The sequence below is a fragment of the Cupressus sempervirens genome, chromosome 3 (assembly GCF_028749045.1).
Source record: "Cupressus sempervirens isolate cs-2001-9-10 chromosome 3, ASM2874904v1, whole genome shotgun sequence".
NCBI classification, from domain to species: Eukaryota; Viridiplantae; Streptophyta; class Pinopsida; order Cupressales; family Cupressaceae; genus Cupressus; species Cupressus sempervirens.
The window spans coordinates 473825070-473844198 of NC_143120.1; the positions used below are offsets into that span (position 1 = coordinate 473825070).

Genomic DNA, 19129 nt, shown 5'->3' on the forward strand with positions numbered 1-19129 from the left:
CTAAGATGATCTTGGTGGTAGAGGAAGGACTTCAAGAGATAGAAGCCAAAGTGAAAAAGGATCAAGACAAAGATTATGAACTCTTAGGAGGTCCACATACATATTCCTAGACTAGTGGACAAGGAAAGGGGATCATTGGAGTGGTTTTCATGCAAAAGAACTTTTGCAGTTATATAGATGGCTTGACAGAGATATCTTCTGATCACCAAAATAGAGTTTTTGAGCTCCAAAAACTTGGTAGGTGTGTACATGTGGTAATGGAGGAGATACATGATCGGTTAAATGCAATCAAAGATTTATCTAGAGAGCATTCCAAGTGGCTCTTGAGATACACAAATGTCCATGTCCATAGACATGAAGAATTGATTCCAATCATAATTGCCACCAAGGCCTATAAGGAAAAGTTGGAAAAGGGAAAGGAGTTGAAGTGATTCATTAATAGATAAATTGGATCCTTGCCACTTGTCAATTTTGAGGAAATGAATCAATTTGTCCCATTTTGTAATGATCATCTCAAAATCCTATATGTACTAAATCAAAATATTAATAAAAGGTCAGTTAATTTTTGATGTGAGATACTTGATGCTGTAGAGACAATTGAATGGTATTTTGTGTCAATTATTTTCTGTTCCATTATGTTTATGTTAGTTTTATGTTTTCTCTTTCGTCTGAATTGAATCAAGGAATGAACAACATTTTATTCCCCTATTTTAAAACAATAAATTGAAGATAATAGTATTGTTATCATAGGTTCAAGAGAATTCTCTTTTTGTGTTTTCCTTCAAGTTAGTCTTTTCATCTCTGTAGTTAGTTTCCTATTGATATCAATTCAGTTTTAATTAGCATTCATTGCTGAATCGTTAAGCTTTGTGGGTTCATAAGATGTGTGAATCCATAGACTTAACTAATCTTAAAACACCAAATATTGCCTAAGTTAGTCCCTATTTAGGCCTAGCTTGGTTTACCTTTCATGTTCTCAGGTTAAGAACATACCTCATTTTAGATTTAGAAGCAAACATAATTCATTGCAAATCACTATGCAATAGGGAGTTGTAGCTAAGAATTCAAAAGAAAGTTAGTCATTTCATAACAACTTCTCAACTGTTGTAATCAAATGTTGTTCAAAAATTTGGGCATTTAAGAGTTAAATCAAAAGGACAATCTATTTACCAACAATATATAATTTTCTATGTTAGTTTTAGGTGTAGGTAAATAGATTTTTGGATGCACTATCTATTTGATCATTTTGATTATACTACCTATTTGATCATTTTGTGTAGTTCATATTAGGTTTGAAATAATTGATATTGACCATGGTAGGAAATTATTATATAGAGTTTCCTAAGCTATTTCAAATTTTAAGAGATTTACCAAATCGAGGAAACAGTTTTATTATAATAGAAAATCAATCCATAGCAACATATCACTTATCTATCATCAATCTTAGATCTAAGTATCTATATCCTCCTATTTAATCATTTTATTTATCTAATTTCTAATTACTAATTTTATTTTATTTTATGGAGGGTTCAGACTTGTGAGGCAACCCAGCGAGGGACGAAGCAGTGTATATTACTTTGGTATTTGGAGTTGATTCCTTACCTCACTACCTAGGAGTAGTTGAGAGATCCTTAGGTACTTCCAAGTAAAAGTGAAAAGATAACTTGAATTCATTGCAAATCTAATGAATTGAGTTGTACCATGTTAGGACATTATTATATAGAGTTTCCTATGCTATTTCAAATTTTAAGAGATTTACCAAATCAAGGAACACAGTTTTATGATAATAGAAAATCAATCCATAACAACATATCACTTATCTATCATCAATCTTAGATCTAAGTATCTATATCCTCCTATTTGATCATTTTATTTATCTAATTTCTAATTACTAATTTTATTTTATTTTATGGAGGGTTCAGACCTTTGAGGCAACCCAACAAGGCACGAAGCAGTGTATGTTACTTTGGTATTTGGAGTTGATTCCTTACCTCACTACCTAGGAGTAGTTGAGAGATCCTTAAGCACTTTCAAGTAAAAGCGAAAAGATAACTTGAATTCATTGCAAATCTAATAAGGGAGTTGTACCTTTAAAATTTTAGAGAGTAAGTCAAATAATATGAGATTTTCTCAACTGTTATACATATTTTGTAATTTCTGAACCTTGGGCATAGAGAAAATTTATTAAAATTGTTGAAAGTACAATCTGTTCACCAACAGATTTTTGGCGACTTTACTGGAGATAGTCCCTTTGAAAAGAACCTAAATTTTGAAAAATAATGTATAAAAATGGTTCTTCAACATAATGATGTCTTCCCTGTACTACAACCTAATCTTCAATTCAAAGATACTCAAGAAGACATAATCTCAGACTTAGTTTCAACTGCTTGGGCATTGCGCAGAAGTAACCAACAATATCAACAAGTCTTAATTGTTTTAGAAAGAGAAGAAGAAAGGGTTGAGTTGTTGAGAGGGGTACCATAAGTTCAAGAGGAAGTGGTTGTGAATAGACTTGCCCAAGCACCTGTAAGACCTTGAACTTAGAACTAGGATTTAGAGCTGGTTACCCGTAGATACACAAGAGGGGAGAGAGAAAAGGGGATTCTTGATGAAAATTTTGAGCCATTGAAGAATCTAAAGTTCTTACCAGATTTTAATGACCCTAAAAAGAAGAGTATCAAATCCCAAAGTAGAACTAGTTCACCGCCAAAGCAATCTCTTCTTTCACCATTAGTACAATCTTTGCTTCCATTGAATACTCTCATCCCTGTTGTTATAACCGTCCAACCTTTGCAAGTTGTACCACCAAACATGGCCATAAACCAACCATGGGGGCAAAACATAGGACCATTAAATTTGGGTGTAAATCCTACACCATTACCCGAAGGAGCCACTAAAATTTTACCCAAGTTTAGTGGAGACGGCAAGATTTCAATAGATGATCACCTAAGTGCCTTTTATTCTGCTTGTGCTGTTATAAGTGTTCCCACACAAGAAGTTGCTGTAAGATTGTTTGTGCAGACCTTGACTAATGTCGTTGCAGATTGGTTTAACCACCTACTTCATCATTCCATCACCAGTTGGGATGATATGAAAAATTCGTTTGAAGATAAATTCAAGGCACCTAAAAATGAAAGTTCTATGTTTTTCCAACTTAGTCAGATGAGAAAAGAGATGCATGAACCTATGAGGGAGTTCGTTGCCAAGTTCAATAGATTGATTCAAAGAATCCCCGCTACATCTAGACCTAATGCAGAGAACCAGAAGTCATTCTTTATAAATGTTGTGCATCTAGACATAAGCTTTCATCTCATAAAGGATGCATCTGCTAATTTGGCTACAGCCCAGAGACTAGCCATTCAGTTAGAGGATGCATTTATTAATGCTAGTAAGTGGAAATGAGAAGTTCAAACCCCAGGAACAGTTTTGTCCTCTAATTCTAATGATCCTGTTCTATATAAATTGATGAATGATGTAGTGATGATGAAGAGACAACAAAAAAAATTCATGGCCCTTACCAAACTCCTTATCAAGACATTCATCGACGACAATAGCCTCGAAATTTTAGTAAAACTCCTCTGTTGATTGCTCCTCAAACGTGACTACAAATTGAAGAAGCTCCTAAGGAAGCAATGTGTTCTTTTCATATGACTTCAAACCATGATGAATGAGAATGTCCTGATTGGCTCAATTGTGTTCAATTAGTAAAGAATGCTCTTGCAGCATAGCAAACACCTAAAAATTAGAATGTAGAAAATGAAAATTCAGGTGCTTATTTTCTTGAGTATGAATCTGATTCAAAAAGAGGAGGTACTGTGTTCACAACTCTTCAAGATCCTACTTGCATGGTGATGACTAGAGGACAGAGAAATCAGAGATCTCATCTAGGAGCTAGCCCAAACGTGTCGAGTTCCAAAGGTAAGAAGCATATACATGTTGATTCAACAAAAACTATAGAACCAAGAATCTTGTCTAGAACAAAAACAATGGCTAGCACTTTGACTTTTGATATTGTTGAATTTTGTAAATCCTCTTCTGTATCTATTTCTCCAGCTGAGTATTTAAAGCTTAATCCCAAGGAGTTAGATAAAATGATTCAATATGTAAAAGGAGGTTCCACTAATAATGCACAATTTGTGGGTGGTGCCACTAAGAGTTCAAAGGCTTGGAATGAACCCATTTTTGTCTCTGAAAGATGTAGAACGGATGTTCCTTATAATGAAGCAGTCGCTAATTTTGTTGAAAAAGAAGTAGAGGAGAAGAAACCTAATCCATTCTACATATCATTGTTATTGAATGGTCAAAAACTCAGTAATTGCATCATTGACTCCGAAGCATCAGATAACATCATGCCTCGAGCTGTTGCCAATGCCCTTGGTCTAGAGCTTACGAAAACTTTTGGGTGTTGCTATTCTATGGATGGGAAACAAGTGCCTCTAGTCAGTCAAGTGAAGGATGTACAGGCCGTTCTCTATGCTTGCCCAAAAAAAAGAGTGAAACTCACTATTCTTGTAGCTAATATACCAGCTAACTATGGAATGTTGCTCAACAGAACCCTCTATAAGGATATGGGTGGGGAAATTAAAATGGATTAGTCATAAACCTATATCCCAATAGGAAAGAAGAAAGTAAAGTTGGAGCATGAACCAAAGAATAAGTATATAGTACTACCCTCAGATAACCCCAAAGCACAGATATTGTATGAGGAATGTCAGTTCGGAAATTATATTATTTTACCTAAAGAATCATGCAACAAGGAAGAGATAGTGAGTTCTGAAGAAGCCCTGTGGACCCTAGAATTTGATGGAAGCTATTCAAATTCAGGTTTAGGCGTGGGCATTGTTCTTATTTCACCCACTGGGGATATTTTCCCTTTCTCTTTCAAATTGGACTTCCATAATACTAATAACATTGCAGAATATGAAGCGTTGCTTCTAGACCTGCAAGAAGCCAAAGCAAAAGGAGTGAAGTAGTTAAAAGTGAAGGGTGATGCTGAACTTATTGTGAAACAGGTAAGAAATCAGTTTTATGTTAAAAATGATAGGCTGAAGCATTATAGAAACCTGGTTTGGGATGAAATTGAGTCCTTTGAAGTTTTTTCTATTGAATTCATACCTCGTTCCCAAAACACTAAAGCTGATTCTTTAGCTATTTCAATGTCACAATTGTTACCACATCTAGAATTTATTAATGATACTTACAGGATTGAGATGACCTATAGGCCTAGAGTTCTAGACAATTTTAATCATTGGCAGGTTTTTGATGATGATATGCAATTGAGAGAATTCCTTGAATGTGTTGGAAATTTTGTTGATATCTTCTTTGAAGGATCTAATCATGAGGGTCAATTAATTGGAGAGGAATCAACTGAATCCAAGGAAGTCATTCAACTCAAAGGTAATTAGATTCCTAAGGGATTGATCTCTCTGGAACACCTATTTGGAAGGAAGGATGACAGTGCCCTAAATAGAAATGATGACTTTGATAAAATTGTTGGAGAACATGATAAAATTAATATCGGAACTAAGGAAGACCCTAGATGGATTTCTATCAGTAAGACCTATTCCGGGAGGGAGAAAGATAGGCTAACTAAGCTTCTTGCCTAGTATCAGGATGTTTTTGCCTGGGGGTATGAAGACTTAAAATTTTTTAGAAATGGGGAGTTCGTCCATCATATACCTTTGAAACCAGGGGCAAGCACTTTCAGGCAGAAGCTTAGAAATTATAACCCTAAAGTATCTAAAGCCATTTTTAAAGAAATGGAGAAAATGTTAAAGGCTTGTATAATATACCCAATTCATCATTCAACGTGGATAGAAAACATCATCCCTATGAGAAAGAAAAATGATGAAATAAGAATTTGCATGGACTTCAAAAATCTGAACCAAGCGAGCCTCAAAGACAATTATGCACTCCCTACTATGGATCATGTTTTGCAGACGGTCGCAAGATCAGAAGTCATGTCAATGCTTGATGGCTATTCGGGGTACAACCAATTCAGTGTTGCACCAGAAGACCAACATAAAATAGCCTTTATTACTCCTTGGGGAACCTTTGCTTATAGCTAGATGCCATTCAGTTTGATTAAAATGAGAGTGACCTTTCAAAGAGCGATGAAATAATCCTTCAAGGATTTGAGAGATAGGATAATTGTGATATATCTTGATGATTTGATCGTTTACTCTAGGAGAAGAAAACATCATTTAAGGGACTTAGAAAAGGTACTAAACAGATGCAAACAACATGGTATATCTTTGAATCCTAAGAAGTTTGTGTTCTTTGGAAGAAGGTAAATTGCTAGGGCATATTGTCTCTAAAGATGGTATAAAAATTGATCTAGAGAGAGTGAAAGCCATACAGAAGCTAGCTCTACCCACTAATAGAAGTGATTTGAAGTCCTTCGATCAAATCAATTTCTTACGAAGTTTTGTTCTTGAATTTTCTAAGAAGGTGAGATACATGTTGAACATGATGAGTGAGAAACATCCTTTTAGATGGCAAGAGGAAGGTAAGAAGGCTTTTGAGGATATTAAAACAACTATTGCAAATGCCCCAATGCTCGTAAGCTAAAATTTTGAAAAAGACTTCATTATTTATTGTTATTCTTCTGAATATTCCTTGTCTAGTATTTTAACTCAACATGATAATGAGGGTAATGAGGCTCCAATTTCCTTTATGAGTGTTCCATTAAAGAACTATGAGTTGAACTATACTCAAGCAGAAAAATATGCATTTGCTGTGGTAAAGGCATTGAAACAATTTAGGTATTATATCTTGCATTCTCATTCAATTGTGTATGTGCCAGAAACAACGGTTAAGAGTATATTAACTTAGCAAGAAGTAGGAATGAATAAAAGGGTCGTATGGGTAACCAAAGTTCAAGAATATGACTTGACTATTAGGCCTACTTCTTTGGTGAGGGGGCGTGGTTTATGTAAATTAATGGCTGAAAGCAAAGATATATCTTATGATGAAGCCGAAGAGAAAACTGTTTTTTTGTTTGTTGGCCTTATGAACCCTTGGTTCTCAAATATTGCATATTTTCTAAGATATGGTGAATGTTCCCCAAACATGAGCTATAAGGAAAGGTGAAACCTCAGGTTAAAGGATGCTAAGTATGTCATTTCAAATGGTGTTCTGTATAAAAGAGGAATTGATGGAAACTTTTTTAAGGTGTGTAGATGCGGAGTAGCAAGAAAAATTATTAAAGGCATATCATTTGGAGCCTTGTGGAGGGCACTTCTCATCCACGGTAACTACTTTCAAAATCCTTAGGAATTGTTTCTATTGACCTAGTATGTTTAGGGATGCTTATAAATTTGTAAAGAACTGTGAGAAATGTCATCTTTTTACTGGTCACCCTTAATTAGCAGCACTACCTCTTAAGCCAGTTATTATTGATGAGCCCTTTCAGCAATGGGGTATTGATTTTATTGGACCTTTAAACCCTCCATCAAGTGTTGGACATACATACATATTAAGAGCAACAAATTATTTCACTAAATGGGTGGAGGTTGTTCCAACTAAAAGGGCCAACTCCCTTGTGGTATGTGATTTCCTGATGGAATATATTTTTGTCAAGTTTGGGGTTCCTCAAAAGATAGTTTCAGAAAATGCAACCTACTTTTCATCTAAAGAGATCTCCTTGTTTTGCTACGAACATGGTATATCATTAGCCATTCTTTAGACTATTTCCCACAAGGGAATGGGCATGCAAAGTCCAACAATAAGAACTTGATAGCTATAACCAAAAAATTGGTATTTGACAATCCCCGAGATTGGCATAAGAAACTTTATGAACCATTATGGGCTGATAGGATTACCCCAAAAAGAGCTATTGGTATGGCTTCATTTGAATTGGTATATGGGATTGGAGCTCAAGTATCACTACCTCTGGAGCTATCTGCTGCCAAACTACAAACTATTGTTGAGGATCAGTTCTTTAAGGATTCACTAGAGAAAAGAATAATGTACTTGCACAAGTTGGAAGAGGAAAGGGGCAAATTGGTTGATCATATTACCGAGCATCAGATGAGGGTAAAGAAGATCTTTGACAGGAAAGCCAGACCATGTGGTTTCCTTAAAAATGATGAAGTACTTCTCTAGGATAAAAGGAGAGAACCCAAGGGTGCACATGAAAAATTTGAGTCCCTCTAGAAAGGTCCATTTGTTATTTCAAAAGTAGTTGGCCCCAATACTTTTTGTTTGAAGTACCTGGACGGAACGATTCTGCCCTTTACTTATAACGAGTAGGACTTGAAGTTAATCAGGTTCTGAGTTTTGAAGTCCCCTATCATGTACATAGCCTTTGTTTTGTTTTTTGTTTTCCTTTCCTATCATTTTCCTTTGTGTTAGTTTAGGTTTGTTTGTGCTTCTAGTTTTTTGAGTTCTTTGTGTACTCCACGTACACAGTCCCCAGTCAGAGCCCCTGTTAGTAGTGTTTTGAGTAGCCATTTTTCAAAGGTCTTTCCTTCAAATTTTGCCTATCCCTTTGTTGAAGTCTTTCCCTTGTCACTTCGTGTATTCACCATCTCCTGAAGTGATTGTTTGAAGTCCCTTTTGTCCTCGGTCAATATCTCTTCCCTTAAACCATTTTGAACCACTTTGAACCTTGGTTCAAAGTAGTTCAAAATAGTTTAACCAAAAGTTTTTGTACTAACAGTTTTTCTGGCAAGTGATATGTGTTGACTTGGCAGAGATCTCTTTTTGAATTGCTTTGAACCGCTTCAAACCTTGGTTCGAAGTAGTTCAAAGTTGTTAAATGGCGAAGGTGTGTTGGCAATGTTAAAGTTTGGTGTACGACGCGCCATCATCCCACAAGGTAATTGATGGTCATGTCAAAGAACAATGAGTAAAAGGACATTTCCATTCCCGATGTGGGAAGTCATCATTATGGGGAAAGTGGGAAATCTTTAGCCAGAAAAGGAATCTGATGTCGCATTAAAACTAATCATTACTAATACATCCAAAAAAGAAATCATTAAATGGAAATTTTATACAAGGCTTTCAAATGTGTGAATGTTAACAAGGAGTGATGTGTCATAAATGTCGTATTATGAGCCTATACTTCCACACGTAAGTACTTTCCTTTTAAAACTTGCTCGGCTTTCTTTTTCTGTTTATCATGCGAAGAACTAAAAGTGTGGAGAAGAAGCTATTAAGGAAGATAGAGAAAATTGTTGATTTTTCAGCAAAATACATGTGAGAGCTTAGCAATTCTTGTTTTGTTCTACAATCTCTATATTTTCGAAGCCTTGTTGTTTGATTAAGAATGAGGTTTGTATTGCATTTCTTTGGTAATGTCACAAGTTTAGAATGTAGAAAGCCATAAATTTGTGATAGAATTTGCAAGGGGTGAAGTTGGAGAATTTATAGGCGAATTTTCTTGAATATGCTAATGAGGTGAATGGGTGTAACCAGTGGGTTAATTGAGGCTGTTGTTTTTCTCCCAGCCTTTGTGAGTCCTGAACTTCTCCAAGTTTGTATTGATCACTACGATGTGAAAAGCAAGAGTATTTTAAGTAAAAAATGGCAACACGTACTCTAAATTTCAAGAGACACTGTTGCCTCTGTACTACTTTTGCAAGAGAATACCTTTGCTGCATTTTCCCCTGTTCAAGCCGAGGGTGAATATCAAGAAACCCCAAACTAATTTCACAATACCATGGCTCAGAAATGGACTGAGACCATGTATGGCAGAGGTTCTAGGGTACCCAAGGTCATCAGTAAAGATCACCTAAAACCCCATATTCATGATCTAGTGGTGTTATTGCATAGGGTAAAAGGTTCAGCTGATGTGCTTCTTTTTGAAGAATGGATGTATAGGTATATAGAAATCATCTTGAAGGGTGAACAATGGATGGATTGGGCAGAGATTATTGCCAGTTCAATGAGGTCTCAACTCAGATGTGCTAAGGAATTCTGAGAGGATTTTTATATGGCTTCCTATTTAACTTACTGCATTGCCTATACTTGTGATCTTACCCCTCTTCCTCATGGAGTATGGAGTGAAGAAATGATGTTTTTTTAGTATTGCCCTCTGCTACAGAAAGATAGAATCTTGGAAGATTTTAGGAAAGTTCATGACATGTTAATGGAGAAGGTTTATATGTCTCTGAAGGAAGTGTTGATGCCTCGGTTGTCTCCTGAAGCCCAAAGGTTAATTTAGCAATATGGAAGTTACTTTATACAGTTCCCTAAGTTCACTTACTTGAGGATAGGCAGATTCAAAGAAGAACCTAAAAAGTTGCCACAGTATGCTTTAGATTGTTTTGTGTTGGCCGAGGTATGTAGGCAACTTTTCTCTGTTATAAAAGATAATTTACAGCAAGAGGATTGGGAAACAACCTTTCCTATCAAGCTGGGTTTCTTGGTTTGTAGTAACATGACCAATGCTTCAATTATTGGAAGTAATTTGCTTGGGTTCAATTTCAGGTCTTACCATAGTAGAAGAAACTTCGACGGTAAAGGATATGCAGTCTAGATTCTCGGTCTTGAAGTTCACCCCCCGACAACTCCATAGTTGGAAGATCTATGGCAAGATTGTAGGAATGAAGGAGAAGTTCAAAGGAAAGATCATTCAAAGCTAACTTCGTAGCAAATTGATTCCTTCAGGTTGAAGTTCAAAACAGAGGGAGTGGTTGAGGATGGCTTGGATATAATTGAACCTGGCTAGGATGATTCTAGTGAACTTAAGTCTCTGGCTATTGACTGGAATAAAGATGAAGAAGATGATATCAACCTAAGGGCTAGATTTACACTTACCTTCACAGATGACTAGTTAAAGAAAAAGAGCAAGGGAATTATCAATGAACCCTCTTTAGGGGTGGTTTCTTTTTCTGAACCATCTTCATCTAACATCCCACTTTCTCCTGTTGCAGGTAGTACATTGGCTTAGGATGAAAAAAAGAAGACACCCCTTCATTTGCAAACTACAACTCCAAAGACTAGATCCCAATCTAAGTTTGAAGCCCTAAAGCAACATAAAGTTCAGAAAGAGAGAATGTCGACTCAGGGACATGATTCGAATGACGACCTCAATTCCTTAGATGGTGCAGATGGTGATGTTCAATTCATCGAAGCTCCTAAGGTAGATCAACCCAGATTCCTGACTCCTACTAGAGATGCCCAAGCAATGTCCGTGAGCTCTGCTATTCCTTCCTAGCTATCTAACACAATCAGCAAGAAAAGGAATTTGCAACCAATGTCCACACCGATGAAAGCTATCATCACTAAATATGCAACTAGAGGTTTGAAGGTAAAGAAGTTGAAAACAGACACTCACCTCACCAAGGACCTTGTGACTGGAAAGATCACTGCTGAGATAGCTACCTACAAGTAGAAAAGGTTGTCGGGGGATATTGATGACGAAGGCTTCAAGGTTACCTCTATTGAATTGGGAACTATTAACATAAGCATCGGTAACCATTTCTTTAAATTCCCTGCTGATCATATGTTGACACAATTTGAAAAGGATAGTAAAGAGAAAAAGGAGTTAAAAGGCATGGTAATGACAATGGCTACATATATCGATTCTCTGGTGAACCTTGGTGCATTGCCAATTGTTCAAGCGCCACAACCATTTGATCCTAATTCTGCAAGAAGTCAACAATTAATGAAGCAAATGCAAAAGGGTAGGTTGTTAGTTGACGCCGTGAAGGACTGGGTGGACACTATCATGAAAGAAGGTAATAAATTTATTTCAAAATTTGTTAATGTTTATGTTGAGGGAGAATCATTGCTAGGAGAGATCCAAACCTTAGTTCTAGTTTGGGAAACAGAGCTAGGTCGATGTCAAGTAGTTGTTTTTCAAGTGGCTGAAGTTGAGAGGTTTAGAGTCCTCAAGTTATTGAATGAGAACCCAATGAAAAAATGTGGATCCCTGCATGTTGTTCATTATGAAGAACATGGGCTCGAAAGAGTCAGTTTACAAAGAAACAATTAAAGAAGTGCAGGGCATAGAAAATAAAATTACTGAAATGCACAAAGAACTCCTCAAGGATATGAAGGTAGTTAATCCTACAGGGATCCTATAGTTTGATGATGGGAAGATGGATGCTGAGACACTAACAAAGAGCTTTAATGAAGTGGTGGAACAAATCAAGGATGGTGAATCACCAAGTGCCAATGATTTCACTACGTTGGTAAGTATTGAATCGATGTTGTGTCTCAACAAGAACTTGGTGTTGCATCAGAGTGTAAAGATAAAGGAATTCAAATGGTAGAAAGATGCGTGTAGAGCCTGATTGCTAAGCCTGAAGAATCTGCACTCCCACGCGATGCAAGAGTTTATGAATACTTTTTGAAGTTGGAAGCTGGTGCGGCAGACCGTTGGCGAGGAGGAGAAAACTGGTGATGATGCTTGAACTGAACCATTGCTTTCAGTTACTTTTTGGTGCTCATTTTTAAACTGCTTTCTTGTTTTGTAACTATTCTTGTTTTAACCAAAATGGCTAGGTTTTAAAGGAGGCCTTTCGGATTTGTATGGAAAAACTATCAATGTTGAGGCATTGAACTGGTTTGAGGTTAGCAATAGATAGTTAGAAAATAGATAGCTAGAAACTTTGTTAAAGTAGATACTTTTATACAGCAATCAAAGGATATTATATGGATGTTTTTTGCTTTTGAATGACTATGTGCACGCAGAAGGTTTAACACACACACACACACACACACACACACATATCATCTTGAATTCAGTTTGGAAACTTTTTGTCCAAAGTGTATGGACCACTGTTACTTTGTGAACTCTGGTTTATTGGTTCGAGATATTTGATTGTTGTTCTTATTGTAAGTTCACTTCACTTAAGGTGTTTGAATGGTTGATATAAGTTTATGATGTTATTCATTTTTCTGAAATAGATTTTCTATATATATATATATATATATTCAATGTATGTTACTTTGGGATTTGGAGTTGATTCCTTAGCTCACTACCTAGGAGTAGTTGTAAGATCCTTAGGCACTTTCAAGTAAAAGTGCAAAGAAAACTTGAATTCATTGCAAATCTAATAAGGGAGATGTACCTTTAAAAATTCAGAGAGAGTCAAATAATATGAGATTTTCTCAACTATTGTAGACATTTTGTAATTTTTGAACCTTGGGCATAGAGAAAATTTATTAAAATTGTTGAAAGGACAATTTGTTCACCAATAGTAGGTTACCTAACAAGTTCAAGAAAGGCTCACCAAAATTTGCGTGTTTGATTTTGGATAGTCTTTTCCATCTTAATTTTAGGTTTGGACCACAAGACTTAATCAACAATCATGAAGATTTCTATCTTATTGCATAGTCGGAGAGTCAATTTTAAGAAAGATTTGTACTCAAGAAAATATCCACATCACTATAATGATGATATCATTATTCTCTCCATCATTGATGCATCACAAAAAATATTCTAAATGTACATACAACTTTTACTTCTTTCTTTTTGAGTTCCCTAATATCACATTATTTTAAATATTGAAAATACATTTCAAGACAACATATTGAAATAATTTTTTATTCTCTTTCTCAAAGAAATGAAATGGACTAGAATTATTCCAGTCCAAATCAGATAATGATATTTACTCAGATCCATTGACCAATTTTTAAATCAAAATTTTAAACCATTGGCTTGCAAGATTAAAAGAGGTATCAATCATTTTGTATTTGAATAAAATCATAGTGATACACACTGTTAATATATCATTTTAATTTACTAAGTTCAAAAAGAAATATAAGATAAAGTTTGAAATAGATCCCCACGTGCCACAGTAGGAAAATAATATTAAGGTAGGTTTATAACGGATCTCTACTTCCCAAATAGAAAATAACTTACCATAAGTACTAAAAGAAAATAGTTGAATTAAAATTCCTCTTCTACGGAATTATTAGAATTGATTAAAATTTGTCTTCCATATCTTTTAAGTTGACTTTTAAGTAATTCAATATTGAAGCTCAATTGCTTAGTACCGCACTTATCCCTGTAGTCCTTTTTCGTTCAAAATCAGAGGCATGGAGTGACATATAACTTCAAACATGTAGAACTGTGTCTTATTAGTATGGTTTTTATTTAACAGTTATTACACTTAGATAACTCTAATCACATCAAATTCAAATTTCATACAGTATAATTAGAAATCAGAATGCCAAGATATATTTTTTAATCTCCATAAATTAATTTGATTGGCTAAAGCTTTGACCCTTTGCCAAAGGATTATTTAAGTACTATGTGACCTCCTTTGTCTTGATTAACATCCAGTAGTTCACCTTAATTAAATGACCGAAAAATTGGCGATGGTATTATGTCGTCGTATGACTAAGAACCATATTGATTGAGTCCACTACAGGTTAAAATGTCCATTAAAGCTTTACCTTCTTGATCAATATTCAAACATTAACAAATTTCATTGTAAATTGTTCTTTGGGCATGATTTCAACAAGAAATGAGATTTGAATATCCACCATTTTACAGTTAAAATGAAGAAATGCCAAACAATTTAATAAACTGTACTTTTAGCGGCCTAATGGAACATAAGATAAGAACATAACCGGTTGAAATATTGTCAAATATGAATTCAGTGGTAAACATCACACAAAAATGCTCACCTGGTCAAAATCCTACAAAAACTAAATGCTAATAAATTAATTGATACTCGAAGCACAACATACTGGAAGAAAGCTATCGGCCATGTTTAGTGAGAGGACCCAAATCAGCATAGAAAAGTCTGGAAATACAAGAAAATGGATCCTTGGAAAAACTAAACACTAAAAAGTGAATAAGCCTTGCATTCTGCTGTGTGCTCCACTTTGCTTCAAATAGGAATCTCTGCAAATTTCACAAACATTTTAAACTTGGTTCATATAATTGTTAAAACTTCAGGAAACAACATCTCATATGCTGCTTCAATAACAATGGTTGTACAGCGCACATTCAAAAATATGACATTCTATTATAAGTATTATTTTGAAAAACAGAATAATAAAACTATCAAATAAAATATTTTTCTTGGTTCAGACAGAATCCTTACAGCAGCTTTCATTGTCACAAACCGTGGCTGTACGCTGTAAATTAAGATCCTTGGTCAATACCAGCACATACCTACATTCTAAACGTTTATGAAACTTCAAATGCCAACCATAACCGTTAGATGCAAAGGATAGAAATTCGGTAATGTAGGATTTAAAGGACCAGATCACAATAAGTATGCCCTCCACTTATAATTGGGAAGCATGGTGTAATATCATTCTAGGTATGATTCTGGACAATGGTGATCATCAAAATGAATGCACTTCTGTCAGCTAATTACAAATCCTACCATGTTGAAGCAAAAAGACCCTAATTTTGTGAGACGTCATAATTTCATTAGTTTTGATGCCTTTATAGGGATGTCCACCCTCTAAATCCTATGTAAAGAATTTTTTATTTTACAGTAGAAAGTAAGAGAATCTATATGTACAAATGCTCAGATGCCTTTACACACGACTTTCACCAATCTGTTGTGCAAAGAAACCATGGACAAATGGTCAGATGCCTTTACATTTATAACTTTCACCAATCTATCGTGCAAATAAACCATGGACAATTTAACTCATGCCATAGCCCAAGCATTCAGCAAGATTGCTGCAAACATTTCTTGACTTCCCTTAAATTCTTCAAAAGAGGCCACTTTATTATAACCAATCTATACGACAACGACCTTGAATCCTCTCTAGCAGGGCATCGGGAATCCAGCGTCTCAGGCCTTTGTCTAGTCCCAAGTACAACAAAGTAGGGCACTCATGCACTGTCTGCTCTATGTCATCACTGTAGACATTGTAACAGGAAGCCAGTATCAACACCTGTAAGGACTTATGCCGCGCAAACGATCTGACTCCAAAACCTGTAATTAGCTCACATCCAGTGACATTTATTTCCTTTAGATTGTGACAGTTCTCAGCAACAGCGAGCAAAGAAACATCTGATATGTTAATCAACCATGAAAAATTTAAGCTTTCGAGGCTAGAAACTGCACCAAGAGCCACGCCCCCAGTATCGGTAACTCTAGGACCACATTCAGCAAGGTTAAGAACTTGCAAGCAGGATAGCTGCTGTAGAAGACTCACTCCAAAGTCTGTAATCTGATCACATTCCCGAAGGTCCAGCCTTTTCAATGTCCTTGCTGAAGATCCTGTAGCCAAGGATGCTAAACCCCAATCTGTGACCAAAGTGCAACCATGTAATATAAGAACTTGCAGCGAACTCGCTGCACCCATTGCCTCAAGTGCCTGATCCGTTATTCCATGACACCAGGATAGATCTAAATGTGTAAGATTTGAAGAGGATTTAATAAGTGCAGTTGCTCCAACATTGCCCACCCCATTCCTTCTCCTCAAATAAACCCTCCTTAGATCCCTGCATCCTGCAGCAATAGCACATATTCCCTCATCAGTCACCGTTTCCATATTGGACTCCTCGAAGGCCTCTAAGAAGCTCACATTTTGCCTGAGGTTGAGATTGAGAACTTGTAGTGAGGGGCAGGTGTCAGCAATTAATTCTAAATCAGAGTCTGTGATTCCTCTTCCTGCTTCCAGAATCAACAAATTTGGGTATCTTGGAAGAAATGAATGCAAAAGCTGTGGATCGAGAACTTTTAATACAGTACGAGTGGGTCCTTCAACTCTTCTCCATTGCCTACATACCTGAGAACAAGTTTTCCTGTCTGCCCTGTCCGTTACCCTCTTTAGTATAAGGCTAACCTCATCATCACTGAGTTTGTCCATAGATAAACTGTAAAACCTTTTTTGTACTATACCAGAGCCAACCCCACAAATACCGATGCAAAATCTACTCAAATAAGAACTCCTGCCTAGATGATTATAGATGTACCCCCCAAACAGGATATCCAGGTCACAAGGGTGCTGTTCCAGAGGCAAAAGTAGAATGTTTTAGGTTTACGCGGTCAAGACATCAAAACAGAAGAACATTTCTACAGGCAAAACGTGTAGAACATTTAAACAGGCGAATTACAGATTGAAGGCATAAAACCCGAAACGACACTAAACCAGACAGATCATTGCCCAAAAGATTTATGAATATCCGCTAAAAGAAATATGCGTGAACCAAAAACCCAACGGTAAATTTGAAATAGCTAAGATGATTTAACTCAAATAAACCCTAAGGCATTTGAACCCGGCAAGAACTCGAGTCAATTTGACATAAGATCAGAGACGCAACTCTTGAATGTTATAGAATGCAAATGTCTGAATCAAATTTTCGGATATAACAGATATAAATATTTACAAGGAAAAATTTAGAAATCCTTCTCCCAAAAAAAAGGAAACAAAAACCCTAGTTCTTCTGAATGGCAATAAAGGATTCTGAACTGCCCCAGAAACGAAAAATTTCCACGAAATTCAGATAACCCATAAAAAAATTAACCGCGAATCCAAAATCGAATTGAAAACTAAGCAAAAATTACGCCTAATAGTACCATATAACAGCACAGCTCAATGCAGTAACCCTAGCTGTTTCCAATGGGGTGTCCTAAGCCAATCACCATATCTTCACAAAAACGCAAATAAACCCATTTCAGAATTCTGTGTACCTGGAAAAACCCATATGCAGGAAAGTCCACATGCCTTCGGATCCCAAACAGCGACTCGTGAATTCTGCGGGTTGAAATAAACAAAAAAATGCCTCGCTGTCCAGTGGTTTCGGTGTCAAATCCTGGGGACAAAAGCATAAAATTATAATAAAATACACTAAAATAAGCGTACGCCAGACATGAATCTTGAATAAAAAATGCTTGGAAATGTACAGAGAAATGGCAGAGAAGTGCTTACATAATGCACTAAAAGAATGGCACTGATATTGCCTGCAGATTCTGGCACTGAATATTGTTGTGAAAATACGTGCCGGAGACATTAATGTCTGTGTGAGGAGTCGGAAAAGGGCCTCTCTCTTCTTCGCATTACAGAAAATGTAGGCATAGCTAATTATTGTCATAGATAACTGTTTGAGATAAGGTGAACAAACCCCACACACTCAAAACACTTCGTTTTCAATGCAACTTTTTGAAACCACTAAAAGCTATTAACTAGAGGGATGGCATATCTTAGCAAACATTTATGGATGGGTAAAAGCTTTACTACATTTAGCTCTATTCATGTGGAGAGCATAATTTTTTTCTCCCAAAAAAACATCGGTTCTTAAAACATTAACCCAAATATTATTGGGTGAGTTACGCTTCATTAATTAGTAGCAAATGAATTCTATGCACTAAGGGGGCCCCTCACTCCACAAGTTTCCTTCTATTAAATAAGGGGGGGCACTTTGTCAAATTCATTAACATAACTGAGCAATCTATTAAATTCACTAACTTGTCAAACAATCTATAAATCCATAAGACATGGTTGAACATTCTATCAAATATACACCTTGGGTTTGGATCTAATCCAAACTCTTCTTGGAGATTGAACTTTGTGGATAATTTAAATTTCATCCTCACTAATCATATTCAACAAATTAAAAATTAATTGTAATATAGCGTAATATAGTATTTATTAATTGTGTGAAACAAATATTAATAAATTCATGTGATTTATTAGTTGTTAACAAATAAACCAATTAGAATTAAAATGGCCTAGCCAAATTTTACACTGGGTATCTTTTCCAATTTTCTTAAATACCAAAATTAATTAATTTATAACAATGTTTCATATACTAGTTGTGGGTGTTATTAGTTTTTATTGTGCCTCGAAAAAAATTAAAGTGCAAAGTTTTTTTGTATTAATGTAAAAGCAGGGTTTGAGGGGACCTGAAACCCTAAACGGAAAACATCATGAGATAAGCATTCGACTCGAATTGTCGTAGTAGTAGATAATACCAATTTTTACAAGAACCTGGAACCTAAATAGTTATACATCAAACCACAAATCAAAAAACCTCAAAAGATATCCAAATACACTACTCGAAAAAAACAAGGACTAGCAAACATGACCAAAACCTACGACAAGAGATCAGACAACTAAAACAAGAAAAAACAAACAACCACTAGGAAATCAAAGAACTAAATTAGCTCGTTACCTGCCTTAGCCAAATTCTTCCTGAGGCTAGCCACCTCTTCAATTGAATCCTTCGTAGTCAGGCTGGGTGTCACCTCAATTG

The 19129-nt window shown here is 35.8% G+C and overlaps 1 protein-coding gene across 6 annotated transcripts; it reads right to left on the minus strand.

Moving 5' to 3' along the window:
• Positions 1-14461: 14461 nt before the first annotated feature.
• On the minus strand, positions 14462-18045 carry LOC149567202 (F-box protein At1g47056-like). Of its 6 annotated transcripts, none has more exons than XR_016362358.1 (3): positions 17806-18045; positions 17568-17631; positions 14462-14809 (listed from the first exon to the last, which is right to left on the minus strand). XR_016362358.1 is itself a non-coding variant. In XM_089820388.1 (3 exons), the coding sequence occupies exons 1-3, from the start codon at positions 17966-17968 to the stop codon at positions 15655-15657; spliced, it is 987 nt and encodes a 328-aa protein (XP_089676514.1). In that variant the 5' UTR covers positions 17969-18018; the 3' UTR covers positions 15139-15654. The 6 variants fall into 6 exon arrangements, 4 of the variants coding, with proteins under 4 accessions (XP_089676514.1, XP_089676513.1, XP_089676512.1 ...); XR_016362357.1 differs by having other exon boundaries at positions 17568-17689; positions 17806-18021; XM_089820388.1 differs by lacking the exon at positions 14462-14809 and adding an exon at positions 15139-16382 and having other exon boundaries at positions 17568-17663; positions 17806-18018.
• Between the last annotated feature and the right edge of the window lie 1084 nt (positions 18046-19129).